General features: G+C 45.0%; 1 protein-coding gene across 2 annotated transcripts in view; it reads left to right on the forward strand.

Moving 5' to 3' along the window:
- The window catches only part of c1qtnf12 (C1q and TNF related 12), a 78,793-nt gene extending 53,648 nt beyond the window's left edge, over positions 1-25,145 (forward strand). For both annotated transcript variants that reach the window (XM_073031917.1, XM_073031918.1), the window contains 3 exons: positions 2,713-2,803; positions 7,998-8,076; positions 22,833-25,145. In XM_073031917.1, the coding sequence (XP_072888018.1) occupies positions 2,713-2,803; positions 7,998-8,076; positions 22,833-22,931 (269 nt within the window). In that variant the 3' untranslated portion in view covers positions 22,932-25,145. The remainder of the gene's footprint in view (positions 1-2,712; positions 2,804-7,997; positions 8,077-22,832) is intronic.
- Positions 25,146-26,319: the final 1,174 nt, after the last annotated feature.

Raw genomic sequence — 26,319 nt, forward strand, 5'->3', positions numbered from 1 at the left:
GAATATATTTTAAAAATGTAATCCTGAGGTAAGGCCAAGAACGTCTGGATTGGAACTCTCAGTCCTAATACTGTACAGGAGTGGTTGGAGCATTAAATTGATAGTCGCTGTGATTTTTTTTAAGAGATAGAAGGAAGAGGTGCAAAATATCAGTTTTCTAACCATTCCAATGACAGTGTATTATTTTAAATTTACTCACTTATCTTATGTGATCATCCAAAAGCAAGAAAACCAGAAGTGTATAATAATACTAAAATAATATGTCCTAATATTGTCTGCCATGCAGAGTATAAAAACATGTAAGTTTAAAAATCAATCCTAGCCAAGTTGGCTGGGGCTTTATATTGTGGGTTAAGGAGGAGGTAGAACATGGTGGGAAGGGGAATGAGAGCTCTGGCAGCTTAACAAGTTTTGTCACCTCCTTAAAGGGGACACTTCCAATATTACCTTCTCCTTGGAGAGCAAGGCTCTACCCCTGCCCGTGATGGGTTGTGGTCCTCCAAGGGGACCACAACCTTGCTGCAGGGCTGGAGGCTTACATGCCTCAGTGACCTGGAGAGCTGTGTTGACTGGAGTCAGGGCTTTGTGCATTGCCTTTTGGTAGGGTCACCCTTGCCAAACAGGTCAAAGGACAGAGGCCAAACTAAGAGTGGTCCACCAGTCCTCCAGGTTTGGGGGTTCAGTTCTTGGCCTACAACCCCAACTAGTAAAACAAAATTGTTATGGAAACAGCAATGAAGAATCCTTCTACATCTGAGTGTGACGGTATTCCTGAGTCTCCACCTGGGACTTGCATGACTGACAGTAGTGAAAACCGAGAGGAAGCTACCGACACGATGAGAGAAGCCCCGAACACCGCCAGAGATGGAGGACCTTCATTGCTGCCCTAAACGCCAGTGGTGCAACAGGCAGTTTACAATTCATGGACCAGTGAGTGCCATGTGCAATATACCTGGAGGACATTCCTGTCATGGTTGAATAGCTGCTGTTCTGGACAAAACATGAGATGGGAATGTGGTGCATGGAAACGTGTCAGAATCCAAATCCTGTTTATTATCACAGGCATATTTTGTGCAGTCTGTTGTTTTTGTAGCTGGAGTAGAGTGCAAGGTATAGGAAATTACTAAAAGTTACAGCAACAGATAGATAGATTAAAAAGAAGAGTAGTGTTCGTGAGTCCGTGCTTTGTTCAGAAACCAGATGGCAGAGGTGAAGAAGCTAATTGGAGCCACTCGTAGTGCAAAGTCAGAGGAAGGGCTTTTACACAGGGCATGGTGGGTGTGTGGAACGCCCTGCCAGGGATAGTGGTAGAGGCAGATACATTTAAGGACATTTAAGAGACTGTTAGATAGGCACATGAATGAAAGATGAGGGGGGCTATGAGGAAAGGAGGGTTTAAATTGATCTTAGAGTAGGTTAAAAGGTCAGCATACCAGAGGGCCAGAGGGCCTGTTTTGTGCTGTACCATTTTCTAACCTGTCCTAAAATGTTGGCTGTGGGTCTTCATGCTCCCTTATGGTAGTAATGAGAAGAGGGCAGGTCCCAGGTGGTGAGGGTCCATAATGACACATGGTACCATCCTTTGAAGATGATTTTGCTAGTGGATAGAAGTTGCTAGTTATGAGGTGTGGGAACAGGATGAGGCTGGAGACGTGCACTCAAGAATGCATTTCACTGACCATGACCAGTCGTTGAACTTCTTGCAGAACTTCCATCAAAACTTGGGAACTAGGCTCCTGGTGTTGTCTTCTGGTCCACCTTTCATCATGTGGTTGGAGAGTCCGCTAGCCATTTACAGACAGCGGGAGGCTGCCCGAGTTTCTCACCACCTCACTGAGGGAATGCATGTCATTGGGGATGGCATCATTAGTCGAGGCATTGGTTTCAAAAGTCAGGAAGTTATGTTGCAGCTTTATAAAACTCAAGTTAGGTCGCACCTGGAGTACTGCGTGCAGTTCTGGTCACCGGATTCTGTTCCTCTGGCCACTAGGCAAATCTCACATGACAAAGCTCAGAATGGAGTGTCTGTTTCGAGAGCCTGGTGTCGGGCTCACAAACACTGTAGCCAGTCTGGAGGAATGGGGCCCCGGTGCTGGGAACACTGGGCTGGGAGAGGACACTGACTCTGCTTCCCTTGCCCTTCCCGTGAACTTGAATTCTGCAGGCAGTATTGGCGATGTTTTCCCGGAGCTGAAGGTAGTCCAGTCTCTGCAGTGGGTAGGAGGCGAGAGCCTACCGCCGTCTGCACACTGTGTCTTGTGCACAGTGCAGGGGCAACTTCCTTCAGTGCTGAAACTCACTGGCTCGGGGAACAGGTACCAGGCACATTCCTCCAGGAAAGGGGTTATCATCAACAAGCCCCTCCCCATGCTATTATTCTCTAATGCTGAGGCATTCTGATAGAGATCTTGGTGCAGACTGCGCGGCTACATTACGGAGACACTGCCATATAGAATCCTTTAGACAATGTTAATGAAAAATAATTACAGCAGACTTGCAGTCTCTCACAGAAAGCTCAGATCAAGCAGGCATTTTGTTTACATCATGACTCGTGACTTCTTAAGCAAACTGAAAATATGTTGTTCTTCAAACTCTATCGCTCCCTTTTCACTAAGAGGAGCAGAAATCAAGGTATTTGCCTGAATTTTAACAATGTGGACAGCTCAATATGATTGTTGTTGCCTAACGAGTTTCTCACTCCGCTCACTCTAGATCACAGTGAAATGAAGAGCAAAGGTCCCCTCCGGCCAAGAGATAACGTGCACGTTCTCATCTGCATTGAGTCGCTCTGCCAAAGGAATACGTAAGACCACAAATTATATTTGAACTTATTCAGCAGATAACTGAGCTACTAAATTACTCCCAATTCAATGGGCAATATCTATCCAGGCAGACTTAAAGGCTATTTTTGTGGAAAATTTAGGGATCACATTGTAGGATTATAGCGACTAAAATAGGAAAATCTATTCTATATCATTAATATCTGCAGTGGTCCTAACAGCACCAAGTGTATGGGGAGAAGGCAGGGGAGTGGGGATAAATGGAAGAATTGGATCAGCCCATGATTGAATGATGGGGCAGACTCGATGGGCTGAATGGTCTACTTCTGCTCCTATATCTTATGGTATTATGACACTGAGGTTTTACTTCCATCGTCAAGCCCACTTCTTTGGCAAAAATTCCCCCCCCCCCCCACAAGGATGACCCCTTCACCCATCTTCATCCTTCCTCCCCTTCTTGGACATCCTACTCTGGGTCTTTTCATCTTGAATAGCCGACGAGACATCAATCGTCTCAAATATTTGTGTGTGTCCCTTACTACAATAATTTACTGGTTACCGTGACTACACCAGTGTCCTGTCCAGTGGTTCACCCATTCACTTAAACTTTTTAAAGGATTAACATTAACATGTTATTGCTAACTAACATAGACAAATGATTTTCATACATTGCAGAAGTTTGGGTGCTTTGCACCCTGGTGTCTTTGAAAATAGATAAAAGATTAAATTTAAGAGATACAGTGAAATACATTGTTTGTGTCATCATTTGCAAAGTCTCACTGTGCTTCCAGTGCTGACATAGCATGCCCACAACTTGCTAACCCTAACCGGTCCATCTTTTTGGAAAGTGGGTTGAAACCGAAGCACTCGGAGGAAATAATACACTAAATTATCTAAATCTTAATCTTATAGCCCTAGGTAGTTTAGTTCAAATTCTGTGCTGAGTGCATTTTCACTAGCACTGAAATACAGCATAATTGATCGTCAAATGGCCCTGATTTGGAGACTGTTGCACTAACTTCTAAAGCAGGTTCAGTCAGATAGCCTACTCCTGCTCCTATTTCTTATGGTCTTTAGTCAGCTATACATCATAACTTGCATCATTGAGCTCCTCTACCCTGGGGGAGAGACTGCCAGTTTAGTTAACAAAGTGGTGAGAACGTCTTCTTCTGAAAGGGCAGGGAGGAAATCAAGTGCTCTCTTCATGGAGTGAGCTTTGCCATAAAGAACGATCTGGTGTTCTGGTGATCCCCTTGGTGGAATTATTGCTATAGAACCAGTGAAGGCACCCCAACTCTGGATGTTCACGAATCAGTGACCCCCCCCCCAATCCCAGAGGGAGACAAGCTGATCATCCTGGGTGTGATTATGAACAATAAATGAGTCCATTTTTAAGAGGATTAATAAAGTGCTCTGTAGAATTCTTCTCTCCAGTTCCTGCCATAGTAAATCAATGAAAGTTGGCACCTTCACTGTGTCTTTGCTGTTTTTCGTAATTCTCCCAGCTCATTCTGCTTTAAGATATTCCTTCTTCCATTCCAAGTTAACTGGGAATAGGTCATCCATTAAGTATAATCCTGGGGCCACAAGTAATTTATTCATCAGCCACAAACCAATATTGTTCCCGTATTCAAGTTCCAAGATTCAAACTACCAACAAGCCTCTGAATAATTCCCAACATGTTGACTGGTATTTCGTGGTTTGTGATGGCTACTGTGCTCAGAAATGTGAAGTTTAAAAAAAACTACAGACACTAGAAACCTGAAATAAAATCAGTAAACACCAGAAATGCTCAGCAGGTCAGGCTGGAGAATAAGAGCCAACATCTCACTGACTCTTCATCAGAATCCAGGGCATAGACAGGGTTAAAAAGTAGGAGTCTTCTTCCCATAAAACGGAAGGGCAAGTTTAGGGCCAGGAGTAAACCATTTAGAGGGGATTTGAGGAAGAACCTTGCTAAATGGTTCAACTTAATAGCAGAGGATGTATACAGTATACAACCTGAACTTCTTACTCTTCACAGACATCCATGAAACAAGAAAACCCAAAGAATAAATGATAGTGAAAGCAGCACCCCAAAGCCCCCTCCCCCTCCCACATACAAGCAGCATCAGACCGTCGACCATCCCCCACCCCTTCCCCCCACTTGCTCCAGCACCACCCCCCCCTCACCACGCAAGCAATAGCAAAAGCCCCCAAAGAGATCTATAGTCAGAATCTGGAGACACTGCCTGGGTGGGTGCTTGTGGCAGGTACTCTCACAGCACTTAAGAAGCATTAAGAGAACACTTCAATCACCAAGGCAGAGAAGGCAATGAATCCAAGAATTTGTAAATGAGACTTATATAGATGGTTACCATGGTCACAGTGGGCCAAAGGCCTTTGTCGGAGCTGGATGACTCTATGAATTAATGATGAAGGGTCAGCTGCTTGAAACATTAATCTATTTCCCTCACTATAGATGCTGATTGACCTACTAAGTACTTTGGACATTTTCCGTTTTGGTTCACACCGTGTTTTGTTTAAAAGCGGCTGAGTTTCTCCATACTGTTCAAACAGCTAAAAAGAAAATCCCTGTAGCTTTGTGTTGAGTCAAGCATTTGTGTTGTGGACTGGCTGTTCACCACCTTCATGCATAATAGTTACATCGAAAGGTACATCCACCAGCAAAAACTACACCCCGAAGTTCCTATTGTTTTTATTATCGGGAGCAACTACAGCATGCATGGTAATTTTCAGTAAGTTGACTCACTTGTGGTAAGAAATGGTGGCCTGGTGATAGAAGCCAAAAATAAAGGAAACAGAAGTTCCAAGACTTTAGTTGATAATGCATCCCAGTGGGCCTGGAGCTTGAGGATGCTTTATCCTTTGTCTGAGGTGCTAGACGTAGCTGCCTTGCCAAGCAGTAAAACCACTGAGGCTGTATCTGAGGTTTCCAGCCAACATTCCTCCCCGAGTGTCGCTAGCAGAAGCTGACAGTTTCTTGTTGCAATATTGCACGGTGGCTGAGCAGCTTGCCTTCAGAGGCAGCACTTCAAAGCAATCCGTTGTCTGGGCTCTTCGGCACAACTGATTATCTCCTGATCTCCCTGCTGATCCGGTCTGCCTCACAATGATCAACCTTACCCATAGGAAAACAGCAATCTGTACAGGCAACCCCTTCCCACAAAATCTCCCATCGGTCTAGTGCTTTTAGAGAAAGAACTTCCATCCATACTTCAGTGATTTGAAGATATACTAAAAGGGTTTATAGACAATGAGCTATATGGTAGTATTGAGAAGAGATCAGAACATTCAATTGCTTTTAGCTCCTGTCCTGAACGAAGGGAATTCCATTTTCAGTCATCCCATCTCATTTTCAGTATAAACTCAAGAAAGTCTGCAGGTACTGGACATCCAAAGCAACACACACACACACACACACACACAATGCTGGAGAAACTCAGCAGGTCAGGCATCATCTATGGAAATGAATATACAGTTAATGTTTTAGGCCGAGACCCTTCTTCAGGACTGAGAAGAAAGGGGGGGAAGATGCCAGGATAAGAGGGTGGGGGGGAGGGGAAGGAGGCAAGCTGGAAGGTGAAAGGTGAAGCCAGGTGGGTGGGAAAGGTCAAGGGCTGGAGAAGAAGGAATCTGACAGGAGAGGGGAGTGGGCCATAGGAGAAAGGGAAGGAGGTAGGGATTCAAGGGGAATTATAGGCAGGTGGGAGAAGGTAAAAGGAGAGTGGGAAACAGAGGAAGGGAGGGAGTGAAATTTACTTACAAGAAAGAGAAGTTGATATTCATGCCATCAGACTGGAGGCTACCCAGCTGGAATATAAGGTGTTGTTCCTCCACCCTGAGGGTGGCCTTACCTTGGCACAAGAGGAGGACATGGACCGACATGTCAGAACAGGAATGGGAATCGGAATTAAAATGTTTGGCTACCGGGAAGTTCTGCTCATATTGAGTATGTACACTGTACTTGTCCATATGTGAACACTTATATAGAAGTATGTTCAAACTCTGAACTCCAATCATTGTCATAGAAATATAGAAAACCTACAGCACAATACAGGCCCTTCGCCCCACAAAGTTGTGCTGAACATGTCCCTACTTTAGAAATTACTAGGCTTACCCATAGCCCTCTATTTTTCTAAGCTCCATGGACCTATCCAAAAGTCTCTTAAAAGATCCTATTGTATCCGCCTCCACCACCGTTGCCGGCAGCCCATTCCACACACTCACCACTCTCTGAGTAAAAAACTTTACCCCTGACATCTCCTCTGTACCTACTCCCCAGCACCTTAAATCTGTGTCCTCTTGTGGTAACCATTTCAGCCCTGGGAAAAAGCCTCTGACTATCCACACGATCAATGCCCATCATCATCTTATACACCTCTATCAGGCCACCTCTCATCCTCCATTGCTCCAAGGAGAAAAGGCCGAGTTCACTGTCAGCTTGTTCCATGAGACAAAGAAGAGATGGGACCTTGTGCTCCAAGGTCCTCTACCAAGCTGGCCCCGTTGCACAACATCACCCCCCAACAATAAAGCTTTATTGGCCACTCCCCGTATCTCAGGAGCCTCTTGAGGGTGGCAGACACTGATAGCACACTCCTGCTTCTATTTCTTGTATCCTGATTTTACTGGTACATTTCAGCCACGTTTGTTGTGATCAACAACAAAAAAACTAAGATAGTCCATCACAGGCAAGAAAAATAAATCCCTCCGGTTTCTCCCGAAGATGTACGGGTTGGGGGAGGTTAGTTGGTCACATGAGTGTCAATGGGTGGCGCAGGCTCGTTGGGCCGGGAGGACCTGTCACCATACAGCATCTCTAAATAAAAATAAAAATAGAATATTCTGACTGACATTTATGTTGATCTTGGCTACAAATAAAAATTGAACTTCTGTTATTTTTCTGTTGAATATTAAAAGCCGAACTGAGTGTCCTTTATTGTGTCTGCAGAGGCAGTTGCTTTGGGGATGATTTCTGAAGAACGGGATTAATTCGTTTACATTGTTTCTTCCCTCATTATTTCTATTATATTTATTCCCTTTCAGATTAATCTATTCTGCAGATTTTCCCACACATGGGAAATATTATATTTTCAAACACAGCGCATTTGTTTATTTTTAGTTGGTGCTATCATTACAGGCTTTAATTACTTCAGTCTGCCTTCAGTTGATAGCATCTTGAGGTGACCTTTTACCTTTTTGTTTCACTTGCAGTTCCCTTGAAGTTATAGCTGGTCTGGAGAGCAACAGCAAAATATTCACAGTCTATGTGCATGGGTTACTTCAGTTACAGGTTAGTCTGCACCAACCTCACAGTGTAGTCTCCACGGGCTCCAGGACAATGATTCTATTCCTGGAAGCCGACATCACATTAGGTCAAAACTGTCCTTTCACCTTCCGAGACGACCACAACTTTGTCATTGGGTTTGGAGGCTTGCGTGCTTCAACGTGACCCGGAGAGCTCTGCTGCCTGGCGTCAGGGGTTTGTGCTTTGGATCTCAGTAGGGTCACCCATGCCAAGCAGGTCAAAGGGTAGAGGTCAGACTAAGAGTGGTCCACTAGTCCTCCAGGTTCGGAGATTCAGCTCAGGGCCAACAACCCTGACTGGTCAAAAAGCAATTGTAACAGAAACAGCAATGAAGAATCATTCTACATCGAAGTCTCTGCTGGGCATATGCATGACTGACTGTAGTGAAAACTGAGCTACTGACATGATGAAGGGAGACCTCAACACTGCCAGAGATGGAAGACCTTCATTGCTGCCCTAAATGGCAGCAGCGTAATAGGTAGTAAACAGAGACCTTGACGGTTGTTCTGGGAGGGAGCGATGGACCGTTGGGAATGTTCTGTTTGACAAAAGAAATCAGGTCATTGCAGAAGCAGAGCATTCTCTCCGAGTCCCCTTCACTACCTTCGTTGTTGGATCTGTAGTACGTATTGACTGGTTCAGAGTGAAGAATGAGATTTAGCTAAAGAGTACAGAGTAAAGTAATTTTTGTTCATTTACGGGATGTGGGCCTTGCCAGATGAGCCAGCATTTATTGCCCATCCCCAGTTGCCCTTGAGAAGGTGGTGATGAGCTGCCTTCTTGAACCGCTGCAGTCCCTGAGGTGTAGGTACACCCACAGTGCTGTTAGGGAGGGAATTCCATGATTTTGACCCAGCAACAATGAAGGAACGGCAATATGTTTCCAAGTCAGGATAGTGAGTGACTTGGAGGGGGATTCCCAAGTGGTGGTGTTCCCAGGTATCAACTGTTCATGAGATTAATATAGAATTCAGACATAAATTAACCATAGCAGAAAGCAAAACTATGGAAACTGGAAGATTGGAGAAATAATTAACAAGTGTTTGATTTTTCTGTTTTATTGAACACAGAAACATAGAGTCAACACTGTGTTGAACGTTACCAATGACAAGCAATTCCAGTGTTCCCATTTCAGACTTCCACCATCCGCATTCTTTTTGTCATTTCTGATAGTGATCCTACTTTTCCCATTTACGCCCTGCCCGAAAAGACCTTTAGCTTTCCTGCTTGTCCCGACACTCTCATTTTGCTTTCCTGTGGTAGTTTTACACAAAAAGCAAACCGCTGGAGGGAATCAGTGGGTGAGGCAGCATCAAGGAGGTGGTTTCCGGTGGAGCCCCTGTGGTGTGTAGAGGGAAGGTGGCTAGTGTGGAGAAATGAGGGGAGGGATGAGGCAGGGCTGCTAGATGGTAATGAAACCTGGTGAGGTGGGGGGGATCAGTAATGAAGCAGGGAGAGTCCTGAGTCAGAGGTTCAGAGGTGACAGACAGAAACAGATAAGGAGAAGTACATTTCAGGCAGGTGGAACTGGATGGGAGATGGGTGAGGGTCTCAGTGCATTCTTTCTCTCCCACACCCGGCCTCATCCACCCATCATCCCCTACCACCCCCCCCCCCATCTGTTTCTGTTAATATTTTTGATTAATGTTTCTGTCTGTGCAGCTTGTAGAGAGTAGCATCGTGGATGGTTGGGACGATAAGCCAGTTTTCATCCACAGTCAACGTGTAGGGACGTGGCTGGAGGGTGTATTCAGAGAGTTGCTCTGAGGCAGCACAGTACCCCAGCAGGACAGTGTAATGACCCAGTATCCCAGCAGGACAGTGTAATGACCCAGTACCCCAGCAGGACAGTGTAATGACCCAGTATCCCAGCAGGACAGTGTAACGACCCAGTATCCCAGCAGGACGGTGTAACGACCCAGTATCCCAGCAGGACAATGTAATGACCCAGTATCCCAGCAGGACAGTGTAATGACCCAGTACCCCAGCAGGACAGTGTAATGGCCCGGTATCCCAGCAGGACAGTGTAATGATCCAGTATCCCAGCAGGACAGTGTAATGACCCAGTATCCCAGCAGGACAGTGTAATGACCCAGTATCCCAGCAGGACAGTATAATGGCCCAGTATCCCAGCAGGACAGTGTAATGACCCGGTATCCCAGCAGGACAGTGTAATGATCCAGTATCCCAGCAGGACAGTGTAATGACCCAGTATCCCAGCAGGACAGTGTAATGACCCGGTATCCCAGCAGGACAGTGTAACGACCCAGTATCCCAGCAGGACAGTGTAACGACCCAGTATCCCAGCAAGACAGTGTAATGACCCAGTATCCCAGCAGGACAGTAAAATGACCCAGTATCCCAGCAGGAAAGTGTGATGACCAGTATCCCAGCAGGACAGTAAAATGACCCAGTATCCCAGCAGGACAATGTAATGACCCAGTATCCCAGCAGGACAGTGTAATGATCCAGTATCCCAGCAGGACTGTAATGACCCAGTATCCCAGCAGGACAGTGTAACGACCCAGTATCCCAGCAGGACTGTAATGACCCAGTATCCCAGCAGGACAGTGTAATGACCCAGTATCCCAGCAGGACTGTAATGACCCAGTATCCCAGCAGGACGGTGTAACAACCCAGTATCCCAGCAGGACAGTGTAATGACCCAGTATCCCAGCAGGACGGTGTAACGACCCAGTATCCCAGCAGGACTGTAATGACCCAGTATCCCAGCAGGACAGTGTAATGACACAGCTGGAGGAGCCACTGTCTCACAGCACCAGCTGTCTGGGACCTGAACCTGGATGCTGTCTTTGTGGAGTTTGCATGTCCTCTCTGTGAGTGTCTGGGTTTCTTCCAGGTGCTCTGGCTGCTCTCACATCCCAAAGACGTGCAAGTTAGTCAGTTCATTGGCTTCTGTAAACTGCAGACGATGGGAATGATCTGATTCATCTTCAGATTTATTAATCTGACCTACAGTACTGTGCAAAAGCCTTAGGCACATATTTATAGCTAGGGCACCTAAAACATTTGCACAGGACTGTACTTATCAACGTGGAGCGGAGAGCGAGTTTGTAAATCTGGCGGGAATAATGTGATGCAGGAGGGGTGTGGCAGAGAAGGAGTGCCGGGGTGGGGAGGGGAGGGGGCGGGTGATGTGGGTCCAGACACACCCAGCCCTGACACACCAGGCAAGTTCATTTGGTTCCAAACAATTAGCTTATTGATCATTGCAGAATGTCTCTCTGGTACTTCCCAATCTCTCCCCCCTCCCTTCTCCTTTTCCCAACCATGATTCCCCTCTCCCTGCCCCCTTCCCACTCTCAGTCCACAATAGAGACCCGTATCAGGATCAGGTTTATCATCACTCACGTATATCAAGAAATTTGTTTGTTTTCTTTTGCAGGAGCTGTACAGTGCAATAATAACAATAATATTAATTACTTTATTGATCCTGACTGGGAAATTACTTCATAACTGCAGCAACATTTAAAAACACACTTGGCAATAATAAATAAAAAAATAAATTATAATAATAAACAATAATAAAGTACAGAATAATATTCTGAAATAATAATGTACAAAATAATTAAAGAAAGACTATTGAACTGTGATGTGTGTTCGCCTGTTGCACATAAGATTAATGCATTACTGTGCAAAAGCTTTAGGCTCCCTAGCTATAGATGTGTGTCAGGTGCCTAAGTACTATTACTGTACATTGAAACATACTGTGAAATTATTTGCATTAGCAACCTACACAACCAAGGGTGTTTGCCAGGGCAGCCCACAGGTGTGGCCACACCCCCCGGCGCCAGCGATGCCCCAATGGTTGGCAGAACAACACAGATTATGACAAAACAGAACAGAACAAGCGACAAAGCAGCGACAGCAAAACGAGCCCTTCTTCCTCCCACCCACCCACCACCCAACGTGCGTACCCACTCCACTAGTCCCTTAACAGGCCGACTTTGGCTCCAGCCTCCAGCCGATGAGGATGCTGGGGGAATAGAGCAATGGGAATATGGTGGGATTAGTCAGCCAGCTCCATCATGGGCAGTAGCCTCCCCAGCATCCAGGACATATTCAAGGAGCGATGCCTCAAAATGGCGGCTGCCGTCGTTAAAGACCCCCATCACCCGTCTCATTGCTACCATCAGGGAAGAGGTACAGGAACCTGAAAACATGCATTCAATGATTCAGCAGCAGCTTCTTCCGCTCTGCCATCTGATTTCTGGGTGGACATTAAACACATAAACAACACCTCACTACTTTTTCCCCCTTTTTTTTGCACTTTTTAATTCAACATTTTAACATATACATGCTTACAGTAATTTACAGTTTTTAATAATTATGCATTGCATTGTACCGCTGCTGCCTAACAACAAATTTAACGACATAAGCCGGTGATATTAAACCTGATTCTGTTTGGTCTAAATGGATGATCGAGGGTGGGCATGGATGCAATGGGCCGAAAGGCCTGCTTCCAAGCTGTATCCCTCTATTACACTATGTCCTTGGTCTGATGCAGTTTATAACCTCTCACTATTAACAAAGTATTCTAATTTGTCTTTTGATTTTGTACGTTACACCGGTGGAATAAGGAGACATCATGAGTTTGACTCCATGCAATTCTACTCCTGCTGCTATTTATTTCAATGCAATCTGCGTGGGATAGAAATCTCTTTGTTTTAATGGCCGAAATTCCAGCAGATGCTATGCAAGACACAGCGAAGTGAGTAGCCAAAAGTTTAATGGATGAAGAGTACCGGCAACAAAAGAAATTAAGGTAGAAGCAAGCTTGTGACTGGGCATGGCAAGGGTCTGGCAGCACAGAGTTCAGGAAGCATATGAAATTAGTTAAGTCTAAGCACTGTTGTTCCAGATATGTGATGTTGAAAAATGCATATTGACGTGTGTGAATGTGTAATGCAACAAGATAGGTCTGAAGCACAGCAGAAGCTAAATACATGAGGCACCGCTGAAAAAATACACCCTCAATCTGCTCGGAGTGGACCCTTTAGCAGATACGTACCGTAGCTGTGGAGTGTTTTACATGTGCGGGGAGTCTGCCAACCAAGCATCAGCGTAATTCTACCCTGAAGCATAACGATATTGACCGAAGACTCCTGAATGGTGAGGGGCGACGAACAGCAGATTTTGATCAGTGCCCACGTGGTGATTGAGGGGAGCAACCCCGGTTACAGTTTCCATCTCCAACTCTGCAAAAGCTGATCTCATCTGTTGCCACTGTTGTATTTGCATCGTGAAGAGTCTGTCCGAAATAAATGCAACTCGGCCACACCCTCATGCTTAATACAATTCAGCAAGTGCGATAGATGTTATCTAGAATTTTTTAATACTTTTATATTCTTTTAATACTTCTCCTAGGATTTCTTCATTGATGATCCATACGTCCTAAAGATTCCTTCAAGCTGCAGCAAGCAAACAGCACTCTGCTCTAGATTCCAGCATCTGCAGTCTCTTGTGTGTCTCTGAAAATCATTTGCCCTGGAGTAAAGCAATAGTATTTATACTTCAGGTGTCTTAAACCCGTTGGCAAGTTTGACCCCTGACTTTTCCGTGGGTACTGTGGATTCCGGCATGAAGCTCTCCCAAATTATGCCAACAGTGGTGCAACACTCAACATTCATCTCAATTATTATGCTTTAACCCCACTGCCCCCACTTGCTCATGGAATAGTCGGCTTTATATACAGGTTCACATACGGGTCTGGGTTGCTTTGTCTGTATGGTTCACGGTCATAACTTCCGTTAGGAACCTTCCTTAGGAATCGTTTCTGATGTCTGCCACATGATGCAGTTTGCTGTCCATGGCTGCATTTACAGAGGTCACCTACATTTCAAACTCAAGGAGAGAACATCATGTCGACTTTTCCTTCAGCCCGTGTGGGCAAGTGGGGTGGGCGCAGGCATGTGACTGGTTTGCAGACTGGCCCAAAACCCAGGGATCCATGAAGAGCAGTCAACTCCTGCCTGTGGCACCAGAGCTCTCTGATCCAAGAATATTCTTCCACTGTTCTTCACCAACTTATTCTTAAGACCATAAGACATTGGAGCAGAATTAGGACGTGTGCCTTATCGAGTCTGCACTACCATTTCATCATGGCTAATCCATTTTTCCTCTCACATCACACATCAGATGTATTTATTCAAGTTTCTCTGTCCCCTGTCATTATAGCATCCACTCATTGAGTAGCAACACTCCCCAACAGCTGGAAGAGTGTCGTTTGCAGTGGTGGTCTGTTCCTTCAAGGACTGGCTGCAGAGATTACACGTGCTAGGCTAACTGCAGGCAGGAAGCTTACAGTAGTGGGAACTTACAACGTGACAGTGGGACACGCTGCTTTGAAAGAAGCAGTGTGCACTCTTAACTAGAATACTATTTTATGAGCTTGAAGTTTGAAGTTTATTTATTTATTGAGATACAGCACAGAGTAGGCCCAGCAATCGCCGATTTAATCCTAGCCTAGTCACAGGACAATTTACAAAGACTAACTAACCTGCCAACCTTTACACCTTTGGACTGCGGGAGGAAACTAGAGCACCCAGAGGAAACCCACACGGTCACAGGGAGAATGGTCACACTCCTTTCAGGCAGTCAGTACTCCTTCTCCTCTCCCCACCATCTTATTCTGGCTTCTTCCCCCTCCCTGTCCAGTCCCGATGAAGAGTCTCAGCCTGAAACTTTTTCCTCTCTGGAGATGTGGCCTGTGGCCTGACTTGCTGAGTTCCTCCAGCATCTTGTGTGTGCTGCTTGCTCTGGGTTTCCAGTATCTGCAGAATCTCTTGAGTTCATCAATCAGTGTAAGATTTTCATTAATAACAGTAGCATCACACACACACACACACACACACACACACACACACACACACACACACACACACACACACACACACACACACACACACACACACACACACACACACACACACACACACACACACACACACACACATTTCTTCTTCTTCAGTTGTCCATCGAAATCCGATGATGATGTCCACTCCTTTAACAGTGAGATCTTTGATGACTGTACAGTCCTATCCTGGACCCACAAGCTCGATTGCAGGTGGCACATGTATATGTGGTAGTGATGGCAACCATGGCTGCGTTTCTCCTGGCTCTCTTCTGCTGTCTTCCGGTTGTTCTTTTCATCTCCAGAATACGAACCCCATCCCTACACAGCTGTCGCCAAGTATTACGGTCGGCAGCAACATCCTCCAGGTCCTCAGGTCTGATCTTGCACTTCCTTAAAGCATTCTTCATCTGATCCTTATAGCACTTCTTCAGCCCTCCAGCTGAGTGTCGACCGTGATATAGCTGGTGACAAGTTCATTGATTGCCTCAGTTACTTGAAATGACTCTGGCCGTGTAACACTCTGTGGGGTAGCCAACATGGGGGCCTCCTTATCACGTGCCCCAGCCACTGCAGCTGATCATGGCCTCAGTACTTCTGCAGTTGGTCTTTACAAGTATTTCAGTGTGAGGCATCCGCTCACGCCAGGTAATTCCCAGGATGCGCTGAAGGCATCTTCTGTGGAAGCGTTCCAAGGATTCGATGTGACGGCTGCAGGTTCTCACACACACACACGCACGCACGCACGCACGCACGCACGCACGCACGCACAACATTTTAGGAACATCTTCTTCCCTTCTGAATGCTCCATGAACCCATGAACTCTGCCTCACTTTTATGTTCTCTTTCTGCAATATTTATTTATTTTTTATACATTCCTACTGTAGCTTACGGTAATATTTTAGGTGTTGCATTGTACAGCTGCCACAAAACAACAAATTTCCTGGCGTAAGTCAGCGATAATAAACCTGATTCTGATAACCCAGCAATGCTTTCATGTTGTCAGACATAGTAAAGCAATTCCAAGGCTCCTGCTTTACCAGTGGGACTCTGCTTTGATCTGCAGTGAACCTACCAAGAGCTCCAGGGGTCCAGTAAGCAATCACATTGGTCCTGGTCACGATGCCCAGTTACAGGGGCTTGCTACACATATTGCAGTAACTTACTAAAGAGAGGGAAATGGCTCCATATGGGATTTAAGGGAGAGTTTGAAGAGTTGGAACTGGATAGTTGGGCTTTTGCATATAAAAAGCACAGCGAGCAGCCGCTGGTGGTGCTGGTGTCTCGGCCCTTGTCTCCTGCTGCCTGACAGCAAAGGCCATGTTTCAGAAAGGTGGCACAGCCATTAGCTCACATCTCTAGCATCCCGGCGTAAGGTACCGTCTGTGTGGAGTTTGCACGCTGTCCTTGTGACCGCATGAACTTGTATGGATGCTCCAGTTGTCTCCCATGGTCCAAAACTAGTAAAATACAGAAGGTAGAAGAGTCGAGCAGAGTGCAGGCCCTTCGACCCATGATGTTGTACTGACCTTTTAATCTAACCCTTCCCTTCCACATAACCTTGCATTGTTCTGTCATCCACCACTTAAATGTTGATTTATTTACTGAGATACAGTGCACAGTGTCCTTCCAGCCCTTGAGCCGCACCACCCAACAACCCCCAATTAAACCCACGCCTAATCACAGAACAATTCACAACGACCAATGAACCTACCAACCAGTGCGTCTTTGGACTATGGGAGGAAACAAGAGCACCCGGAGGAAATCCATGTGGTCACAGGGAAAGTGTACAAACTTCTTAGAGAAAATGTTAGAAATGTATCTGCCTCTACCAACGCCCTGGGCGTGTTCCAGGCACCTACCACTCTCTGTGTGAAATACCCATTTTTGACATTTCCCCTATACTTTCATCCAGTCACCTTCAATCATGACTTCTTGTATTAGCTTCAGCTCCTCTGCCATCAGACTTCTGAACGTTACACAAACTCAGGAACATAACCTCACTACTCTTCTTTTAATTTATCTATCTACCTGTCAACGATCTAACATTTTGTTTCTGTAATAAATTTTCAAGTCAAAAGCTACCGTCAATTATTTACAGTTCCACTGCAAAAGAATTCTTGCTTAATGAATGATAGGAGAGGATGAATCCGTGTGGGGAATTGTGTCTGAAGGGGAGAATTCGCCTGCTGAGGATATATTTCCACTATCTCTCAAGGGGCGTGATTTATAAGAAACTAGATTTTGTGTTTTTTCTGGTTTTATTTTCATTTTCAAATTAGCAGCCACATTTCTTCTTTCTCCAACCTAGTAGCCATTCTGCGTCTGCCTCGTGTTCCATGTGAAAACCATGGGGGAGAGGCTGTGAGTCTTTCTACTGCAAGATGACTGCATCATAAATATCTATAAAGAGAAATGAAGAACTGACGTACTGGGCCAAGTCCATTCACCGAGATGGGAAGGGGAGGGAAGAAGCCCCAACGAAGGGTCTCGGCCCGAAACATCGGCTCTTTATTCTTCTGTATAGATGCTGCCTGACCTGTTGAGTTCCTCCAGCATTTTGTGTGTGTTACTTGGATTTCCAGCATTGGCAGAATCACTTGTGTGCATCATAAATATCGTCCGTTCGCTCATTGTGTGCTGAGTCAAATGTCACGGGCGATCATCATCTTTCAATGACCATGAATATTCTTGGCAAATTGTTCTACGGAAGTGGTTTGCCATTGTCTTCTTCTAGGCAGCACCATTACTAGATGGCTGACCCCCAAATTTCAGAGATTGTCTGCCTAGCGTCAGAGGTCACCAGCTGCTCATACAACCATCCACCACCTGCTCCAGTGGCTTCACGTGACCCTGATCGGGGGGCTAAGCAGATGCTATACCTTTCCCAAGGGTGACCTGAAGGCTAGCGGAGGGAAGGAGCGCTTTACACCTCCTTTGATAGAGACTTATCTCCACCCCGACACTCATAGTGTAAAATTCACTGCTGATGCTGTCTTCTCTGTTTTAGCGTCAATGTTGGAGGAAGTCATTCATCTCATCAGGGTTGTGCCTGCCTCTTTCTAAGTGCTGTCCAGATCACCACAGCCCTTTGGCTTCTCCACATTACTCTGTAAATTAGTGTTCTCCAAGAGCAAAGGTCTGATGGAAGGCAACTCAACTGGGTACGCCAGTTGGTTTTTTGTGTTGCCTGAAGGATCCCATCAGCTGTCTGTGGCCCAGCCAAAGAGAAGTGCAAAGGGAGCTTCGTTTTGATGGGACAACAAGGAGGAGGGACAGAATTAGAGCCATTGCTAAACGGGATTTTCCTCCCACTGCCACTCAAACCATGCCTTCATCTTTTCCATCTGTGGAGGGGTTGTCTATGGAGTCTCTGTGGGTGAAGGTTAGGAACAGGAAGGGGTCAATAATTCTACTGGGTATTTTTTATGGACCACCGAATAGTAACAAGGATATCGAGGAGCAGATAGGGAGACAGATTCTGGAAAGGTGTAATAATAACAGAGTTGTCATGATTGGAGTTTTAATTTCCCAAATATTGATTGGCATCTCCCTAGAGCAAGGAGTTCAGATGGGGTGGAGTTTGTTAGGTGTGTTCAGGAAGGTTTCTTGACACGATATGTAGGTAAGCCTACAAGGGGAGAGGCTGTACTTGATCTGGTATTGGGAAATGAACCTGGCCAGGGGTGAAGTCTCTCAGTGGGAGAGCATTTTGGAGATAGTGATCACAATTCTATCTCCTTTCCCATAGCATTGGGGAGGGATAGGAACAGACAAGTTAGGAAAATGTTTAATTGGAGTAAGGGGAAATATGAGGCTATCAGGCAGGAACATGGAAGCATAAATTGGGAACAGATGTTCTCAGGGAAATGTATGAAAGAAATATAGCAAATGTTCAGGGGATATTTGTGTGGATTTCTGCATAGATATGTTCCAACGAGAGAGGGAAAGGATGGTAGGGTACAGGAACCGTGGTGTACAAAGGCTGTAGAAAATCTAGTCAAGAAGAAAAGAAAAGCTTACAAAACGTTCAAAAAACTACATAATGATAGAGATCTAGAAGATTATAAGGCTAGCAGAAAGGAGCTTAAGAATGGAATTAGGAGAGCCAGAAGGGGCCATGAGAAGGCCTTGGTGGACAGGATTAAGGAAAACCCCTAGACATCCTACAAGTATGTGACGAGCAAGAGGATAAGATATGAGAGAATAGGACCAATCAAGTGTGACAGTGGAAAAGTGTGTATGGAACCGGAGGAGATAGCAGAGGTACTTAATGAGTACTTTGCTTCAGTATTTACTACTTAAAAGGATCTTGGCAATTGTAGGGATGACTTAAAATAGACTGAAAAGTTTGAGCATGTAGATATTAAGAAAGAGGATGTGCTGAAGCTTTTGGAAAACATCAAGTTGGATAAGTCACCGGGACCGGATGAGATGTACCCCAGGCTACTGTGGGAGGAGATTGCTGAGCCTCTGGCAATGATCTTTGCATCATCAATGGGAACGGGAGAGATTCTGGAGGATTGGAGGGTTGTGGATGTTGTTCCCTTATTTAAGAAAGGGAGTAGAGATAGCTCGGGAAATTATAGACCAGTGAATCTTACTTCTATGGTTGATAAGTTGATGGAGAAGATCCTGAGAGGCAAGATTTATGAACATTTGGAGAGGCATAATATCATTAGGAATAGTCAGCATGGCTTTGACAAAGGCAGGTTATGCCTTATGAGCCTAATTGAATTTTTTGAGGATGTGACTAAACACATTGATGAAGGTAGAGCATTGATGTAGTGTATATGGATTTCAGCAAGTTATTTGACAAGGTACCCAATGCAAGGCTTATTGAGAAAGTAAGGAGGCATGGGATGTAGGAGGGACATTGCTTTGTGGATCCAGAACTGGCTTGCCCACAAAAGTCAAAGGTGGTTGTAGATGGGTCATATTCTGCATGGAGCTCGGTGACCAGTGGTGTGCCTCAGGGATCTGTTCTGGAACCCCTGCTCTTCATGATTTTCATAAATGACCTGGATGAGGAAGTGGACGGATGGGTTAGTCAGTTTGCTGATGACAGAAAGGTTGGAGGGGTTGTGGATAGTGTCAGAGGTTACAGACGGACAATGATAGGATGCAAAACTGGGCTGAGAAGTGGCAGATGGAGTTCAACCCAGATAAGTGTAGGGTGGTTAATTTTGGTAGGTCAAATATGATGGCAGAATATAGTAGTAATGGTAAGACTCTTGGCAGTGTGGAGGATCAGAGGGTTCTTGGGGTCTGAGTCCATAGGATATTCAAAGCTGCTGCACATGTTGACTCTGGTTAAGAAAGCATACGGTGCATTGGCCTTCATCAATCGTGGGATTGAGTTTAAGAGCTGAGAGGTAATGTTGCAGCTATACAGGACCCTGGTCAGACCCCACTTGGAGTACTGTGCTCAGTTCTGGTTGCTTCACTACAGGAAGGATGTGGAAACCACAGAAAGGGTGCAGGGGAGATTTACAAGGATGTTGCTTGAATTGAGGAGCATTCCTTATGAGAATAGGTTGAGTGAAATCGGCCTTTTTTCCTTGAGGCGATGGAGGATGAGAGGTGACTTGATAGAGGTGTATAAGATGATGAGAGGCATTGATTGTGTGGATAGTCAGAGGCTTTTTCACAGTTGCCACAGGAGGACACAGGTTTAAGGTGCTGGGGAGTAGGTACAGAGGAGATGCCAGGGGTAAGTTTTTTACTCTGAGAGTGGTAAGTGCGTGGAATGGGCTGCCGGTGACGGTGGTGGAGGCGGATACGATAGGGTCTTTTAGGAGACTCCTGGATAGGTACGTGGAGCTTAGAAAAATAGAGGGCTGTGGGTAAACCTAGGTAATTTCTAAGGTAAGGACATGTTTGGCACAGCTTTGTGGGCCGAAAGGCCTGTATTGTGCTGTAGGTTTTCTATGTTTCTATGTTAACCCGATTACCTGATCCCCCAGAGGCTTGATGCTGTTGATATGCCCCAGGTGCTCTCACTTTGATCATGACTTCTGGTTTTACAGGTGGAGCAGGTCACCTGCAGCCAGCTTAATGCCTCCCCTCGTCTACCCACCTGAAAACAGCACCAATGCCTACTTCATTCCTTCACTCTCCCCACTTTTCCTTCAACCCCACCTCTTCCACCCCCCCTCCCCCCACACACACACCCACCCTGAAAGTTCATAGCTTGATCTTTCCCTAACAACTTGCTGAGACTTTTCTAAATATACACTCATGCTTTGGAGCTATGGTCACACTCTTCCCTGCCTCTCCACAGCTCTGTACATAGTCCCATGTGCAATGCATGTTGTTGGTTTATCATTAGAGCGAGGGCTCATCAAAGCGAGGGTTGGGCTGTGTTCCTTGCTGAAGGGTCTCGGCCTGAAAAAGCGACACTTTATTCCTCTCCATAGATGCCGCCTGACTTGTCGAGTTCCTCCAGCATTTTCCGCCTGTTTATCTAGATTTCCAGCACCTGCAGAATCTCTCGTGTTTGTACTTTCCTAGCTACTGTCTGAGGGCATTGTTTTGTCTGGCTGCTGCAGTCATAGTCTCTGGCCGATAATGTCGTTACCTCTGGTTGGGTTGAGTTGGTCTCCGATCTTGGCAATCTACTTGCAAACGTTTTGTCAGCACACGAGGAGACATCATCACGTGGTGTCGTCCGAACTTTCGGTCAAGTAAGTTGCCCAAGATCGGAGAACAACTCAACTCAACCATCAACCACCCGAGCTACACATTTTCTGATTATTGCCATTACCTCTTCTTGTTGGCATGTTAGCTTCTCTCAACTGATATTATTACTAATACCCCGAGGAGGTCATTTTGCTAGTCTGCTGGTGTCAGAGTTATAGACAACTGGACATAACTCTTCAGGTAAAGTCCCAAAACCATTCATTGAAGAAACAGAACAAAAGTGAGGAGTGAGGGTCTCATGCTGTAATGGGTATTAATGTGTCAGAAGGCTCATGACACAAATGTTCTACTGTGAAAACAATTGCCAGCATCCAGAGTCATTGTTGTATCAATGCGGCTGCTACAGGTTGGTGTCGGCACATTGGTGTGATGCGGACTGAGTGGATTGGTATCGAAGTATCTAAGGGAGTCAAAGGTTACAGGGCGAAGGGGAGAATGTGGTTGAGAGGGAAAATAAATCAGCCCTGATCGAATGGCGGAGTGTACTCAATGGACTGAATGGTCTAATATTTTATGGTCTTATAGGTCAGGAACCTCTGTGCCCCTGAGCGTTCTTCTGACAGGTGCTGGATATGTCTAGAATGAGAGCCAACTTTCTAGAAGAGATGGTGACTGATGTTCCACTCCACAGCTTCATCATGTCTCAAGAAAGCTTGCAAAACGTCTCCAAGGCCTCCGTCACCTTAAAGAGAAAATGTACTGAGTGCTAGGAGAAGAAGAGTAGTTGTCTCAGCACTGGCTCAGGCAGATATATGAAGGATGTTGGGACTCCATCTCCATCATCTCAGAGCCATGTCTCCGCCCGGGCCTGGCATGGCTTGGAAATGCACTCCCACTGGTTCTGCCCTGATAATCTCCTTCCCCTCCCTCAACCTTCCTATTCCAGCTTCTTCCCCCTTCCTTTCCAGTCCAGACTAACGGTCTCAGCCCGAATCCCTTCATAGATGCTACCTGATCTGCTGAGCTCTCCAGCATTTTGTATGCGCTGCTCTGGATTTCTAGCATCTGCAGATTCCCTTGTCTTTATTACTAACATCATTATGATTAGAAATCTCCCTTGACCCGGATATGAATCATCTGTAATTCAGAAAGCTACAGTTGGATATTTGTTTGGCGGAAGGTTTACAGAAGCTCACTGATTTTTTTCTCTCTTTGTGTGTTTCAGGCCGAGCAATATACATCCATATTTGTGGACAACAGTGCAGGAGCGTCAATATCTATCCAGAGTGGATCTGATTTTATGGGCATACTTGTTGGTGTATAGCAAGACGTATCCTACTAAGAAACAGACCGTAATGCCAGCATTTTGGCTATCTTAACTATTAAGATTTTAAAATGTGAGAGAGAGAATGACGTACTGTTGAGGAGAAATAAAACCGGTGGGATTTTACCATCAACAGTTCTCCCTTTGTACTCTGCCATCTAATCTTCGTCTATTTACGTCGATCGGTATTTCGTTACAAGTGTTTTACTTCAAAAATGCACACAATGCCTAACTATAAGAAGAGTCTTCATCAGCAGCATTGAACTGCAACATATAAAAGTGATTGTATCCATTGGGGCAACACAGCAGAAAGGTGTGTATTAAACATGAAGAACAGAAAGCTAATTTTTTGGATGAAATGCTGCCACGTTGGTTCCAAGTTATTGTGTGCTCAGTGCTATAGTATGTCTTCAGCTTGAACACAGAGCTCTTCCAGCGAATTTCAAGATGTTTCAGTGGACACTAGCTTCTGAGACGGTATCGTTACGATGTTTGAACTGCCTGATGTGGCCCAAGAGTTGTACAGGAACTCTGAACATAAGAAAAGTTCCTACAGGGAGCCGAGAAAGAAACACACGAGAGTCTCGAGCGCGAGGTACAATAATTCCTGGGGACAAATTGCATTTTGCGATGGAAGTAATTAGTTTACTGTAACTACAACTTCTGACATTTAGAAATAGTTATGAGGAGTGCAACCTTATATAAAGGTAATACCTGGATTTGGAAGTGGTGTTGCAAGCAAGTTCTGTTCTCGAAAGGGAAATAGAACATGTTTTTCCATCATTTAAATGCGTGATGCTCTGATGTAATTTCAGTTTTGAATGAGATCTTTGATATATAACATCTGCCTATCTTTGTATATCTTATTTTTAATCTTACGTGTTACGTATAGCCCATTGAATCTATTGTGGTGGGAATGTCAATGTTACATATGTCGGTCAAACACAAACTGACACTCAAATAAGGGATTCCACAGTTATCTGTTGCACTATAAGATAACACTGTATTATCGCTTCCCGAAAAACTATACTCAAAATGCTCTCCAAGGAAACACTCTCTTCTATTTTTGCATAAATGTTAAGTATCCATAAAAAAGTTACAAACAAAATTATTGGTTAAAAATAACTTACAACGTTGACTATAATAGTTGAGTTTTTGATGCCTTTATTTACATATAATTACCTGTAGATCTTGGCCGCCGGATAATTTTACCTCAGAAAAATTGCAACTTTGAATGGTAAGCACTGATAGAGCTGGGGGCTCACCAAACTATCCCTGTGCAGCCGATGTTTGTGCCGGAAGAGTGGTGACGCTTGCGGGCTGCCCGGCACAATCCTCACTGATTCGATTTGATGCAAATGATGCGTTTCACTGTACGTTTGCAAGAAACATGTAACAAATAGTGCTAATTATCTGTCACACGTACATTGCTGTCTGTTGTTATTTGTCATCCATATCAATGATCTGGATGATAATGTGGTAAACTGGAATTTGTGGATAACTCCAAGATTGGGGGGTGCAGTGGACAGCAAGGAAAGCTATCAGAGTTTGCAGCTGGAAAAGTGAGCTGGAAAATGGCAGATGGAATTTAATGCAGACAAGTGCTAGGTGTCACACTTTAAGAGGACAAAACCAAGGTAGGAATTATACAGTGAACAGTAAGCCACTGATGAGTGTGGTAGAGTAGAGGGATCTGGGAATACAGATCCATAATTCCTTGAAAGTGGCGTCACAGGTAGATAGGATCATAAAGCGAGCATTTGGCACATTGGCCTTCATAATTCAGAAAACCGAGGATATTATGTTGGAGTTATTTAAGACATTGGCAGGGCCTAATTTGGAGTACTGTGTACAGTTTTGTTCACCTACCTGCAGGAAAGATGTAAATAACATTGAAAAAGAGCGCAGAAAAAAATTACAAGGATATTACCAGGACTTGAGGAGCTGAGTTATAGGGAAAGATTCAATAGGCTAGGACTTCATTCCCTAGCGTATAGGAGAATGAGAGGAGATTGAAAAGAGGTATTCAAATCATGAGGGGTACGGATAAGGTAAATGCAAGCAGGCTTTTTCCACTGAGGTTGGGTGGGACTAGAACTAGAAGTCATGGGTTAAACATGAAGGTTGAAATGTTTAAGGGGAACATGAGGGGGAACTTCTTCACTCAGAGGGTGGTGAGAGTGTGGAATGAGCTGTCAGCGGAAGTGATGGATTTAAGAGAAATTTAGATAGGGAGGGAAGGGAGGGGTATAGAGGTTTGTGGTCTGGGTGCAGATCGATGGGACTAGGCAGAATAATAGTTCAGCATGGACTAGATGGGCCAAAGGGCCTGCTTCTGTGTTCTATCACTCTATAATTACTTGTTAATCTTGCAATCTTTGTGCCTATGTAACTGCCAGTTCGGGTACCTTACAGTTTCAGTGAACGCAGTCTGTCCCTCAGAATCTGCTGGAAGCTGGAAGAAGTCTGGTTTTCTCGTCATTGGAAGAGTGTCTCCACTCTCTGCAAAAAAAGTAATCTTTGAAACGAACGACTGAATTCTTAAAGCTTTTATTGCAGGCAAATGGTAACCTTTATACCAGTTCTAAAAATGGCTCTATGTGCTCCTGATAGGCTGCCTCAAAAGGAGTGCTACTGCTTCTGTCCCCCCTGATAAATTTATTTCACCGCTTCTGGCCTACAGGTTTAACCTGCTGCCCAAAAATACCATCAGCTACCACCTCATATAGTTGTAAAATAACCCGTCCCCAAACTCACTGAGAACTAACCCGGGACCATCGGTGTTAATATGTGTTGAGAGCAGTTTCCTATGTCACGCTCCCCTGATATTGCAGAAAGGTGATCAGCCAGAATGATTATCTGTTTCTCTTTCCACTGGTGCTGCCTGACCTGCTGAGTAATTCCTGTGTTCTCTGATTTTATTTCAGATTTCTAACATCTGCAGACTTTTGCTTTTCAATCACTGATTTACAAGCATTGACTCTGATGCACTTTAGACTTGCTGGGTTAAAACTTGGGCATCATTTTCAAGCCTGGTGATATTGACTGTGTAGTGCTTCTTGTATCCATTCCTTCTTCCATCTCTAATGCACGATTTACACTGACACACAGTCACCACTTTATTTGGTACCCCCGGTACCTAATAAAGTGGCCATTGAGTGTATGTTCATGGTCTTCTGCTGCTGTAGCCCATCCACTTCAAAGTTTGATGTGTTGTACGTCCAGAGATGCTCCTCTGCACACCACGGTTGTAACGCGTGGTTATTTGAGTTACTGAGAACCTCTTGACTTTGTCTGCATATTGTTGTGCATGGAGTTGCTAACACATATTTGCATTAACGAGCGGGTGTACAGGTATACCTATTAAAGTTGCCATCGAGTGTATGTC

This window comes from Hemitrygon akajei, chromosome 29, assembly GCF_048418815.1.
Source record: "Hemitrygon akajei chromosome 29, sHemAka1.3, whole genome shotgun sequence".
NCBI classification, from domain to species: domain Eukaryota; kingdom Metazoa; phylum Chordata; class Chondrichthyes; order Myliobatiformes; family Dasyatidae; genus Hemitrygon; species Hemitrygon akajei.